The 14,119-nt window shown below is 43.5% G+C and overlaps 2 protein-coding genes across 2 annotated transcripts in view; one reads left to right on the plus strand and one right to left on the minus strand.

Moving 5' to 3' along the window:
• Nucleotides 1-423: 423 nt before the first annotated feature.
• Nucleotides 424-1,182, minus strand: LOC149165064 (uncharacterized). Its single transcript, XM_089429694.1, has one exon. The coding sequence runs from the start codon at nucleotides 1,180-1,182 to the stop codon at nucleotides 424-426; it is 759 nt and encodes a 252-aa protein (XP_089285820.1).
• Nucleotides 1,183-2,946: 1,764 nt separating this feature from the next.
• Nucleotides 2,947-14,119, plus strand: part of LOC149165065 (kinesin-like protein) — a 115,377-nt gene continuing 104,204 nt past the window's right edge. The window contains exon 1 of the mRNA XM_089432226.1: nucleotides 2,947-3,425. Coding sequence (XP_089288352.1) covers nucleotides 3,073-3,425 — 353 coding nt within the window. The 5' untranslated portion in view covers nucleotides 2,947-3,072. The remainder of the gene's footprint in view (nucleotides 3,426-14,119) is intronic.

Below are 14,119 nucleotides of genomic sequence, written 5' to 3' on the forward strand. Positions count from 1 at the left end.
GCCCTTTCAATGGTGGTTTGACGACCCTGTGCAACATCAGCCACCGCGGATTTGATGGCTTTAGCGAGCTTAGAAGGTCGACCTCTAGAAGGTTTTGACTCTGTAGATTGGGGGGGAAATACCCAGGCCAAGAAGGGGAAACTGTGCAGAGGTCGAGATCGTAGGTTGTAAGGATGGGACCCCGATGCAGAGGGAGGGGAAGACGGGAGGGTAGGGGGAGTAAACCCAAGAATGGACGGAGGTGTAGTCGAGAAGATGGGTGGTGGAGATACAAATCCGCATTTTAAGGGGGGCTAGAAAATCTGGATAGGATCTTACAGAGATGAGGGGATATGTAATGATGCATGAACATGATTTAAATGTAGAGCAGAGGAGCAAGGTACAGAAGCATTACCCGTTGTAGGTGCAGCTCCCACCGCAGTCCTAGTACGCGTCAATGGGGGGGGATGGAGGTGGATTCCTTGGAGCATTGTTTTGCTGAGTTGAGGCACCTTCCGCTTCCTTTGGGAGGGCTTGACCAGATGGTTGTTCTTCCATGTTCAGCTCTTCCGACAGACGGTGTTTCACCCCTCTAGTAGCCTCCTGAACCGGTGATGAGAGTAAAGGGCATTCCTTATACAAATGCCCTACCTTATGGCATCTGCAGCAGCGGAAAGGTACTCCTTCGTAGTCCAAGATCTGACGATGCGAGAAATGCCTCCAGTGTAAGGTAATTTTCTCCTCCAGGCCCTCTTTGGTATCAAGGTGAACAAGTATCCTAGCCATTGTCATGATTCCTGTTTTCTCATATGACTGGTCGTGTTCAAGATAGGTCCCCAGGGCATCACCTATACGCTTGAAAACCGGAGGTGTCCAAAATTGCATAGGTAGACTAGGCAGGCAAACCCAAATAGGCCCTGCACCCATTTGTTCTCGCTCCGAGTCGAACAATGGATCCCATCGTTTAAGGAGAACTAGAGCAAGCTCAATGTGCCAAAAACGAGAGAGGATCCAATCCGTGTACTCTTCTCTGTGAAACTGGAGGGACAAACCAGCCATGGGCCAAACCCTGATGATGGGAAGTTCTTTGAGTAGAGAACCCCAAATCTCCATTGTCCAGAGGCGAAGGCATTCAACTGAGTAATTTCTGCCTCGCACACGCCCGACCAAGACCTTCTTCGCCGTGTCAGACACATCCCCCATTGAAATGTCCTCGCCGAGAGTCAGGTTGATGTCCGTATCCACAACTTTGAGACACTTCCCTTTTTTGGCTTGTCTGAACGATGACCCATTGGATGCTCCCTTAACAAACTCCTGCAACCCTAGTTGACCGTGTGAGGTGTGGACGGGGTGGATTTAGGGTTAGGAATGGGGGAATTGAAACACCCAGATCGAATAGGTGAATTAGGGTTTAGACCGCCAGGCGCTAGGGTTGCACTAGAGTGTGCAGGGATGGGTAGGGTAGAGGGACCAACTAGAGTGCAAGAGGATGAGGGAGCACTCAAGGGCATAGAGAAATGCGGGGGCTGTACCAGAGGGGATTCGAAGGTAGGAGAGGGTTGTAAGCAATTGCCCAATAGGCTGAGGGTTGCTGGAGATAACGGTGGACAATCCAACCGAGGTAGGTCATCTATATGAACGTCAGGTGGAGGAGGCTTGCCAGTGGAGCACGGGTGGAAGGGCACGGACTGTGCATTTGTCAACGGGCGATTTTTTGCAGCCAGAGACAAGGGACCGTTCCAGATTGTTGATGAGCCCATATGACTTGGTCAAGATTGGGGTCCGCCTCGTAGTCCACGATATATTCGAATCCATCGGGAAACAACAGTTACTGTCGGTAAACAACAGGAGTGGGGAGTAGCTAAATGGGGGTAGATCACAAGTGCACAGTAAAACAACTGAGACCGTGACGAAGAGGTTAACCAGGCCGAGAGAGGGTTAATGCTACAGGTCAGCAAGGTAAGGATGAATGCGATCAAACCACAGGGTTATGGCTCCCGCGGCCACCATGGGAGCCGTAGCGGTCGAGCAGAGCCAACTTCATCCTCCTCCACTTTCACCATCCAAAATACATGGTCCACCTTTGAAGGATTATTCAGACAGCAAAATCCTGCGTTTGCTTATGGTAAAGATGATGATAATAATAATTACACCAAGAGACATTTTCGACCCAATATGGTAGAGATGTTGTAATGTGATGTCTTGTTTAACCCTAAAAATAATCCTATGAATCAAATATCTTGAGATGCAAACTTTTTAAAAGAAATTTGATCCCTTTAGGTTTGATAAATTTGGAGTTAAGACAAATCTAAGTTGATAATAATAATATAAAATAAAATTATAACTTAGTTAATTTTAATGATTTTTTTAATCTCAAAAACTCCAGATATATTATGAGCTAAATTCCTATTTACCAAATTGCGACAATTAGCACTTAATTAAATTGATACTAATCATTAATTGATACTCAAGTAACATTTCATTTTGGAATGTGATGCTTTTAGAAGCATCAGGACACAATGATGACAAATATGTTAGCATCAATCTCTTGACATTGTCTTATAGCGAAGGATCTGTTAGAAAAAATTGAGCGAGACCATCATCAAATTGAATAAGAAATTAATTGAATTACAAAAAACGAAAAACATAAAAGCTAATAATCCCGTAAACTATTTTTAATCTCATAAACATCAAAATATTTACTTTCCAATTAACTTTTAAATATAAATCCATGCGAATTAAACAGCAACATTGTGACCCATCGCTTGGAAGGCCCTTTTTGGGTTTTACAAACTTGTGTTGTATTTCCTCTTTATTCATTATTTACTGCGACCCCTCGCTTGGAAGGCCCTTTTTGGGTTTTACAAACTTGTGTTGTATTTCCTCTTTATTCATTATTTACTACGAATTAAACAGCGACATTAAACAGCCAATTAACACTCAAATATAGGTCCATGCGAATTAAACAGCGACATTGTGACCCCGGGCTTCGAAGGCCCTTTTTGGTTTTACAAACTTGTGTTGTGTTTCCCGTTTATTGGGAGAGCTACCGTCCTGCATCTCCAACCTCCCATATTCACTTTAGCGGTCCCTATGGCTAATTTCTTGGCTTGCAGATTGTCCCAGTGGCTGCACTTAACCTCCTCCCGATCCTTTCAACTTGCCCACGCGCTGCGAAACAGCAAGCAACCTGCTTTTAGTTTCTCCAAACAGATCAATCGTTTTCTTCACGGTACACCACTGGCGGCAGCTAATGGAAAAGTAAAACATGTACTCAGTGCGGGTCAGGGTTTGAATCTCCCCGGAACCACTGGGGAGGTGGAGAAGGCCGCCGAGCAACCCGTCAAGAAGAGCAGGAATCAGAAGAAAAGGGACGCTGCTCGTGCTTTCTACTGGGGAATGGAGTTAGCAAAGCTTTCCTCAGCTCAGCTCAAGCGAATAGTCAGGTATTTCACCTTTGCATTAAATAAATCAGGAGTTAAATTTTGCAAACAATGATGAATTTCATTAAAATCCTTATAAGCTCTTGTATATGTTGCGAAATTAATTTGTTTTCATCAGAGTACTTTAATGGTAATGCTCTTAACTTGAATGTCACGAAACTCCTGAGAACCATTTAACAGGATTATTCAATTTCGATTTTTTGTTCAATTGAAAATAAGCTATTCATTCGATTACATTGATTCGAATTGGAATGCTTGTGAAGATTATCGGAATAAGATTTTTGAGACGACTTTCCTTAGTCCAGAGCTTGCATTCCCTCATTCAACAATAAAGTTGCAATCCCCTTGGCTTTTATACACTGCATGTATTATTGACCAGCTTTCACTTCAACCCAACCTTTAAGACTTCATCTTTCTAATTTCAAAGTTCAATTCTTATTGAAAAACTTAGCACGAGAGGAGACACTTGCGGTCGAAGTTTGGAGTGTGCGAACACTAAATATTTCAATCATTTTTGGGATTTGTCACGTCTCTTTGTGTGATTATTTACTAATATCAACATGTATTTCCCGACAAAGAACATTATGGCCAGTGATTTTGATGAGAGGGTAGTCCATATGTAATTTCCCCTATGGATTAATTGCCCAAGGGAGGACGAAGTAGCTTATCCAACCTCGTAGGTTATAATCTTTGAGAAAGGGGGAAACCCATTATCTAATGTTTTGAGGCAACATTGGGTAAATTTTGGGGCAGCTGGGGCAAAAAGCCTAATTTGAGGGGTCGCACGTGTAACCCTCACATAAGATCAATAAGGAGAAACCCCATGAGGATAAAGAAAGGAGCGATGGAATCATCTTCTTATCATCGAATTGGATTGGTTTATCTCGGATTTCTTTGAGTTTGGCTCTGAGGGTTTTAAGACCCCTTTTTCTCTTGACTAGTTTTGGTGGAGGTGATCCCACCCTAGCTAGTCCCCTTCTTTTCTTTGTTTTGGTACAACATAGTCATTTGGAGTAGCTCAGTTCTATCATGCTTAGCAAAGTAGGAGCTTCTGTGCTTTGGTTAACAATCTTTGTCTCAAGCCCAATGAAGGTTCATTCTTGAGGGAACCCTCCCAAATTGTCCCTTGAAGTTGACGTCACACATTCTTTGGTAGCGATACAGAGCTTGATTTAAATGAGGGTTGGGCCGTCTATACAAAAAGTCAGTTTCCCATGTGACAACATAAGGGCAACCAAGCACGTTATCAAGCTTCCTGCGACAACCTGTTAGGGCAGTCGCAGATTAGACAAGGCATTCCCCCTGTGACAGTGAGGTCTCCCACAACCGTCTGAGATTACCTTGTTGAGGAATACAAAGACACAAAGGCTGAAAAACCCTAAAAAAAAAAGATCACCTAAGGACATCTCTGTGGTATCAGAGTTGTCCATCTTGCTAGCTTGTGAGTGTATGAGCCTTTTATGCTTCTAGAAGATACAAGTAATGTTACAGTCATAAGAAAATATTTATCTACAGTACAACCATGGGGGATAGCGAAGGACAAGGAGGATCAGATACTAATGACCTCTTGCATGTGCTACTCCATGGACAGACAAAAATAACCAATTTGCTAGTGCAAGGGCAGTGAAATGTTCTAGTGTAAGCTTTTAGGGTTTCAAAATCATAAGTTAATCTCTAGTAACTGCACAACACTATTCATTTTAGGCAGAGATAATATAAATCATACAATAATGCAAATGATAATAGATTTTACCGCGCAACAATTTGTTCACATCTATCAGATCTTTACAACAACTACTAGGATTGTGATACCAACAATATTTATCTATGAAATGTAAACTGTCCACTTCAATGTTTACAATGGCAATCAATATCTAAGCAATAGTTCTGATTCAGCTGATCATTTTAACCAACTTACTGGAACATTATTATTCTAATTGTTGTTCTTTCAAACCTCAATCCACGTACAAAATTAGATGACTAAGTATCTTCTATACTAGTGATACTCTACTAATTGAAAGTTTGATTGCCCTTATAGTCCCGTTCCTCATATCTGTTTGTTGGAGACAGTTATGTTAACTGCAAAATTTGTGCTGCACAGAACCCTAACCAAATATTGTAGGAGAGATGCTATAGATACCCATATTTGGGGAAGAGGGGACCTTGTTGTCCTAGCGAGCTTTCCTCAATCCAATAAACTCTTGCAGCTGAGATCCAAACTCCAAAAATTTCTTTTTTTGGCAGACCTAATCAACTCTAGCTGATTTGGGATGGCCTGTAATGGGTGTCTGTTGACTTAGAGTGGGTTCTGAGCTTCTTTGTTATGTTTCTGTCTGTTTCCCTTCAAGCCCTGTTGCCAAACTGGTTTGTGGCCATGCGGCCCTTGTCGTTGTGGTCTTGCGATCCTTGCCGTTGCGGCACTGCGACCTAAGAAACTCATTTCTATTGCGAAATTACTAGAGAAACTTCTTAATCATGCACTGAATTTGATCCAAGAGATGTTGTGCTAGATCAAAGTATAATCTTCAATACTTGAACCAAATTAGAACTGCTCCAATGACTTGTGCCAAAACAAGGAGATGATGACTAGGTAGGGTGAGATCACCTCCACCGAAACTAGTCAAAGAATATAAAAGGGGTCTTAAAACCCTCAGCGCTTAAGGCTCAAAGAAAACAAAGACATATTGATCCAATCCAATGATGATGCAAATGATTCGAACTCCCTTGTATTTGTAGATTTTCTTGTGGGGGTTTACCCTCCTTAATTAATTGAGAGGGGTTTCTGTTAGAATTTAGGTATAGCTTTGGAAGTATTTCTGAGAGGTGAAACCTTTCCAAAAGGACTTGGTTGGGAAAATTACCCAAGTAGGGTTTTGACCCAAAGATGTGGGACCTAGGTTTTAACCCAAGACAATCATTTCTGTATTCTAAAGGGTAAGTGACAAAAACTCTAAAGGATCTAGGGTTTTGCTTAAGAAACCCTAAGAGAAAAATATAAATAAGAGCCAAAGGAGAGGTTCATTATACACAAGTGGAAGGACTAATTTATGTGCAAGGAGTGCCTTAGAGGAGGTTCGAGTTCTGCTCATGGAGGCTGAGTTCGGCCCTTGAGAGAAGACTGTAGCAAGAATACCTTTTTTTCTATGAAGCAGAGTCAAGGATTAGATAAGCAGCAAGAGAGCCGAGGCTTTGGAGGGCTGCTTAAAGTCTATTTAGGCTACAAGGGAGGTCTGTTTAGGGCTAGGTTCTGCTCTAGTATGTACCGCAACCATGAAAGTGATCATCCTTGCTGAACATATTAGTCCGAGCTTGGTTTAGGGCCTGGTCAAGGGCAATGAAGAGATCTATGCCATGCTGTTGTGTTTAGAGGGGTTGGCCACAAGCAGCCTTAGTATTTGAAGGAGGCCGAGTGCCTCAACTATCGTGAACAAAAGTACTGTGGAGGGCCAGGAGCTAGTTAGATGCATAGTTTTAAAAACCGCTCAGAAAAACCGGTAACCGGTCAAACCGGCCGGTTAGCTAGCTGGCCGGTCCGAACCGGCCTAAAAACCCGGTCAGACCCTTCATTTGCCCGATTTTTGGCCCTAACCGGTGAAAACCGGCCGGTTTAGGACAAAACCGGCCGGTTTGTTACAAACCGGCCGGTTTTAGGCACAACCACCATAAAGTTAAAAAAACATGTTTTTGACTGTGTTTGAGGGGTTTTGGGGGGGGACTAAGGGTGTTTCAACCCTAACAATGTTGGCAATTAATGGTAATGTTAAATTCTTAAAGTAAAAGTGACATTTCCTTTAATTTTCATTTTCATCCTTTTACTTAAATTTTTAACATTACCATGAAATGACTCAGGATGTTTGAGAGTGGTTTCGACCTCATTGGATTTCATATGGAGAAACTAGAATTTTAGATTTCACTCAAAATTCAGCAGACTTAATGGTTTTCAGGATTTCATGGTTTGGGGGTAAACAATAAATGCAATTAGAGCTCCAAATGATAAGAAAAACTCCTGATCTAGATCCCATTGTGTTGGACGATATTGATCCAACATCAGAATGGGTGGAGGAGACTGAAGAACCTGTGTTTGAGGCTGATTTTGATATCGACATGGCTTTGGCGGGGGATGAAGCAGATTATGTGGTGGCATCAGAACTAGGATCAATAGCGGCATCAAGGAAAGGCAAGGAACCAATGGAAGGCACTAGTCATGCAGGTCGACAAACTCGTGCTTCCATTAGGTCCACTTCTATTGTCATTGGTGGCATTGATACTGAGGTTGCAGATCAGGCTGAGGCATCCTCAGACTCTGAACCAGATGATGTCTATGTAGCTCCTGATGATGATCTTGTGTCTACTACTAGTAGTGGTAATGAACTTGATGATTGATCATGTGTATACTGTAGAATTGTAGTAGGCCAATGGCCTCATAGCTTGCAACAATGTTTTTGGACTTTATAGGCCATTTAGAGCCTCATTTGTTATGTATTTTGCTATTTTGTTGATGATATGTATTGCACTCGATGCCATTTTGATGTATTCACCTTTACATGGTATATAAATGAGCAAACTTTGCATATTTTTGTTGAAATTTGGTACCGGAGGACAGGTGGTTCCCTTAGGCTTTGATCTTTGGCCTAGGGAAAAGTGTCCAAAAGAATTTAATTTTTCTCCTAAAGTGACTTTATAATTTTATAAAGTTAAATCTAATTTAAAAGTGACTTTAAGTGATAAAGTTACTAAGTCTAATTTTAAAGTAACTTTTATAAAGTTAATGAAAAATTAGAAAGGAAAAGTGACTTTGGAAATAAATGACTAAGTGGGTCTTTATTAAAGTGAGGTGAATTAAAAAATAGAAAGTGAGATTTAAATGAGCATTTAATCTCAGCCATTGATCTAAATCTATTTCAGCCATTGGATTTAGAGATCACCCAAAAGTCACTTGGATCACCCAAAAGTCACTTGGAGTTATATATTAAAGGAGGAAAAGGAGGAAAAGGTCATTCATTCTTTCATGAGCAGATTGGGAGAAGGAGAGCAAGAGAGCAAGAGAGATTTCTGAGCAGGGAGGAGAAGGAGACAGCAGCTTGGCACACATTCCAAGGCAGCAGTTGAGCAGATTTGTACAGCTGATTCAGCACATAGTGAAAGGCAGATTTTTGCACAAAAAATCGAGGAGCAGTTTGCTGATTTTTCTGCACACAAAATGGAGGTCGTACAGCATTTATTGTTGTCCTGTTTGCTGTAATTTTCAGATTGCTGTGAGGCACGGGAAAGGAGATAAGTTGTAAATTTGCTTGCTGATTTTTTGCTGAATAATTCTCACTGTAAAAAGACAATTTTCAGAAATAAAGAAGCGCTCTCAAACTGGTTTTCCCTAAGAGTTGTAGGGGGTTTTTCTAGGGTCAAGTTGACCAAAAATATCAGTGTTTTAATGGCTGTTTTTGATTGCTGATTTTTAATTCTGCAATTTCCAGCATTCTGAAAAATTTCCAGAATTTGTGTTTTCAGCAATAATTATTTTTTTCAGTCTGTTAAATGTATGGTTATGGGAATGGGCATTTAACTACATGGGAGAAATAAGGAGAAACTGAAAACCGGGGTGGGAAAACAGAAATTTTTACATGGTATCAGAGCTTGAGTGCTGAAGGGCAGTTTGGGACAGCAAAAGGAAAAATTACAGTTGCTGATTTTTCACTCAGAAAATTCCAGCAAGCTGATTTTTTTCATAAACAACAGTTTTATCTTTACTACAGCAGTGCTATTTTTCAGTTTTAGGACAGCAGGATGTCATTGGGATTGAGGGTGGAGGATAGGCTGGATGGGCATATAAATTACAGCGTTTGGAAGGAGAGAATGCAGAGTATCTTTGAGGAGGCAGAAGTTTGGGATATCATGGTGCATACCGCACAGAACCCTGTTGTTGTGCCCACTGATGTTACTCAGTTGGCTGAGTATAAAAAGAAGAACAATAAGGGTAAGAGGCTGATTCTAGACGGAATCAAAGACCATTGCATTCCTCATGTGAGAGGAAAGAGCAATGCCCATGAGATGTGAACAACATTGTCCAATCTCTACCAGAGTACCAATGAGAACCGGAAGATGGTCCTGAAGGAGAAGCTGAAGAACATTAAGATGGGGAATGATAGTGCAGCTGGATATCTCACAAAGATTACCAATGTGAGAGATGAGTTGGCAGCGATTGGAGAGGCCATTCCATCCACTGAGTTGGTGCGTATTGCAGTGAATGGCCTCCCCCGTTCATGGTTGAACTTTGCTGATGGGGTTTGTGCACGTGAGACCCTTCCCACATGGGAGAGGTTTTGGGACGATTGTATTCAGACAGAGATCAGGAAAGGATAGCTTGGGGCAGCCAAGCCAGTTGAGCAGGATGAGGACGTAGCACTGGTGGCAGGAGGCAAGAAAGGCAAAGGGAAGAAGCAGGCTTCCACAAGCGGTGGTGGAGGCAAAGGCAAAGGTAAAGGTAAACAGGGTAACTCACAGAAGGACTATTCCAAAGTGAAGTGTTGGAATTGTCAGAAGATGGAACACTATGCAGTTGCGTGTCCGGAGAAGAAGTAGAAGAAGGGGAAGAACCAGGACGTGGCAGCTTCAGCAGAGATTGAGGACTTTGTGGTCGTTTTGACCGAGAGTTTGCGTTCACTACGTGTGAGTCCTCTAGTACAGGATCACCTGCCACACAGGTTCAGAGGTAGCATGCTTTTCCCTCGATTAGCGGAGCATCTTCAGGTATCTGGTATGTGGACAGTGGGGCTTCACGTCACATGACAGGAGTCCGGGAGTACTTCTCAGAGCTTTCAGAGAGTGGCACTGATATTGAGGTAGTACTCGGTGATGACAGAGTTGTTAGAGCAGTCGGGGTGGGGACAGTGACATTTCAGAGGGAGTCCAAACCTCCCTTGAAGGTGTCAGAGGTTCTTTATGTGCCAGGGATGAGGAAGAACCTCATATTCGTCTCAGCTTTGGAGGACAGAGGATATGAGGTACTGTTCAGGGGAGGACAGGTGTTGATGTATCCCAGGGGTTCTCCAGCTGATTCAGCTAGAGTGATAGGTGTACGCCATGCAAAGGTGTACAAGTTTGCATTCTAGCCCCCTTTGGCATTGAGCTGTAGTACTGACAGCAGAGCTAGCAGTTCTGAGCTGCGTGAGATTTGGCACCGCAGGATGGGACACATGTATCATGGAGCCTTGAGGACATTGCGGGAGATCACCACAGGTGTGCCAGATTTCAGTACTGATCACTTTGATACTTGCAGAGGTTGTGCGATGGGCAAGTTTGCCAAATCCCCTTTTCCCAGCAGTGACAGCAGAGCGACGGGGATACTTGATTTGATTCATTCCGATGTGAGCGGTCGGATGTCTCATGTTTCCTTGAGTGGATATGAGTACTATGTTTTATTCATTGATGATCACTCCAGGAGGACCTGGATTTATTTTTTGAAGACCAAGAGTGAGGTCTTCAAGCGGTTTCAGGAGTTCAGAGCTCTTGTGGAGACTCAAACAGGTCGAAAGATCAAGTCCTTGAGGTCGGACAATGGAGGAGAGTACACCCCCCTTGGAGAGTTTGTTGACTATTGTGCGGAGGCAGGCATTAGGAGGGAGTTTACTGTTCCTTACAACCCCCAGCAGAACGGAGTTGCAGAGAGGAAGAACAGATCCATCATAGGGGCTGCCAAAGCCATGATACATGATCAGGGGTTGCCATTGTTCTTGTGGGCAGAGGCCTGCAACACAGCTGTTTACTTGCAGAACAGGAGTCCGCATCGTGCCTTGGGGCACATGACTCCGGAGGAGGCTTTCTCTGGGAATAATCCTGATCTTGGTCATCTTCATATCTTTGGATGCATTACATACTCCTATATACCCAAGGAGAAGAGGACCAAACTAGAGCCCACCGCAGAGAAGGGTATCTTTGTGGGCTACAGTGAGACCTCAAAGGCCTTTCGGATTTACATTCCTGCACAGAGGAGAGTTGTTGTCAGACGGGATGTGAAGTTCGAGGAGGACAGGGCCTTTAGGAGGTCACGGGAGTTAGAGTATCTGGATCAGCCAGACCCTCAGCAGCAGTTGAGTCAGTCGCAAGGATCCAGTGGGCAGGGATCAGGAGGATCCGGAGGTACATCTATGAGGATGTCAGGTCCATCAGTGAGCAGTGGCTCGCCGAGCCAGAGGGGTGGTGCTCCGGGTAGCATGCAGAGCAGTTCACAGAGCAGTTCACTAGGGAGTCCACTGATGGACAGTTCACACGGTACCTCAGCTTCTACAGGTTCAGGTGCAGGCAGGAGGATAGCAGACAGACAGTCAGGAGTTCAGGCTACTGATGGTGATGAGGAGGAGGAGTTTCATTCTCCTATGGGAGAAGCATGCTCAGGGAAGAGGAAGCCCAAGTGGCTTTAGGACACCTTGAGAGATGCCACATCTGTTGCTGAGCCGAAGAGGCCGGTCAGAGAGAGTAGACCACCTGAGAGGTTCTGTAGCTATATGGCGATGGTTACCAGCATCCTTGACTCTGAGCCTTCTAGCTATGAGGAGGCAGCTAGCCAGCAGGTCTGGAGAGAGGCCATGCAGGAGGAGTATTCTTCTATCATGAAGAATGATGTTTGGGAGGTGGTGCCGAGGCCTGAGGGCAAATCCGTGGTTACTTCCAGATGGCTTTACAAGGTAAAGCATGCTGCAGATGGCAGCATTGAGAAATTCAAAGCGAGGTTTGTGGCTAGAGGGTTCTCCCAGGTAGAGGGAGTTGATTATGAGGAGACCTTCGCTCCCGTGGCTCGATATACTTCGATCCGCTCCATTATATCGATAGCAGCAGAGATGGGTTGGAAGATCCACCAGATGGATGTGAAGACCGCATTTCTCAATGGCTTCATACAGGAGGAGGTGTACATTGAGCAGCCACAGGGCTTTGAGGTGCATGGGAAGGAGTCCCATGTGTGCAGATTGAAGAAGGCCCTTTATGGCTTGAAGCAAGCTCCCAGAGCTTGGTACTCCAGGATAGATGCATACTTGCAGGGGATGGGTTTCACAAAGAGTGAGGCAGATCCGAACCTTTACTTTATTGTGATTGGTGAGGAGCCTCTCATTCTGGTGCTGTATGTGGATGACTTGATCATTACAGGTGCAGAGAGACTCATAGAGCACTGCAAGAGAGATCTTGCGGCGGAGTTTGAGATGAAGGACATCGGCTTGATGCATTACTTTTTGGGTTTGGAGGTGTGGCAGGAGAAGGGGCATTTCTTCCTGGGGCAGGGGAAGTATATTGTGGACATCCTTAACAGATTCCACATGGAGGATTGTAGACCCATGTCGACACCGATGATCACCAACTGGAAGAAGCTTCATGCTTCGGATTCCGAGTTGGTGGATCCCACATTGTACAGGCAGCTGATTGGTTCCTTGATGTATTTGGTCAACACTAGACCAGATATCTGTTTTGCAGTCAACACGATGAGTCAGTTTATGTGTGAGCCTAGGAAGGTTCACTGGGTGGCTGCAAAACACATTTTGCGGTACTTGCAGGGGACAGTGGATTATGGTCTGGACTACAGGCAGGGAGATGGAGTGAGATTGGCAGGATACACTGATTCTGATTGGGCAGGTTGTGCTTCTGATAGGAAGAGCACTTCAGGGTGTTGTTTTGGGTTGGGTTCAGCAGTAGTGTCATGGTTCAGCCGGAAGCAGCAGTCAGTAGCACTGAGTTCAGCGGAAGCAGAGTATATGGCAGCCAGTCTAGCTAGTTGTGAGGCTATCTGGCTTCGCAAGATGTTGTTTGGCTTATTTGGTCAGCCGTTGAGACCTTCAGTGATTTACTGTGATAATCAGAGTTGCATTAAACTCACGGAGAATCCAGTATTTCATGACAGGTCAAAGCATATCGGGATCAGATATCATTTCATCAGAGACTATGTTCAGAAGGGAGCTGTGAAGCTTGAGTATATTTCCACTGATGAGCAGGTTGCAGATATTCTTACCAAAGCCTTACCACGGGGCAAGCATGTCTACTTCAGAGATAAGATGGGTGTGGTGAAGAACACCTTCCTCGGTAAGAGGGAGTGTTGAAATTTGGTACCGGAGGACAGGTGGTTCCCTTAGGCTTTGATCTTTGGCCTAGGGAAAAGTGTCCAAAAGAATTTAATTTTTCTCCTAAAGTGACTTTATAATTTTATAAAGTTAAATCTAATTTAAAAGTGACTTTAAGTGATAAAGTTACTAAGTCTAATTTTAAAGTAACTTTTATAAAGTTAATGAAAAATTAGAAAGGAAAAGTGACTTTGGAAATAAATGTCTAAGTGGGTCTTTATTAAAGTGAGGTGAATTAAAAAATAGAAAGTGAGATTTAAATGAGCATTTAATCTCAGCCATTGATCTAAATCTATTTCAGCCATTGGATTTAGAGATCACCCAAAAGTCACTTGGATCACCCAAAAGTCACTTGGAGTTATATATTAAAGGAGGAAAAGGAGGAAAAGGTCATTCATTCTTTCATGAGCAGATTGGGAGAAGGAGAGCAAGAGAGCAAGAGAGATTTCTGAGCAGGGAGGAGAAGGAGACAGCAGCTTGGCACACATTCCAAGGCAGCAGTTGAGCAGATTTGTACAGCTGATTCAGCACATAGTGAAAGGCAGATTTTTGCACAAAAAATCGAGGAGCAGTTTGTTGATTTTTCTGCACACAAAATGG

Source organism: Pinus tabuliformis, chromosome 5_1 (genome assembly GCF_031772625.1).
Source record: "Pinus tabuliformis cultivar Carrire ecotype Pingquan chromosome 5_1, CPIR1, whole genome shotgun sequence".
Lineage (NCBI taxonomy): Eukaryota > Viridiplantae > Streptophyta > Pinopsida > Pinales > Pinaceae > Pinus > Pinus tabuliformis.

What these genes read in the sequence shown, in the direction of transcription:
- LOC149165064 (XM_089429694.1), bottom strand. Translation starts at nt 1,182, where the DNA reads ATGGGGGATGTGTCTGACACGGCGAAGAAGGTCTTGGTCGGGCGTGTG.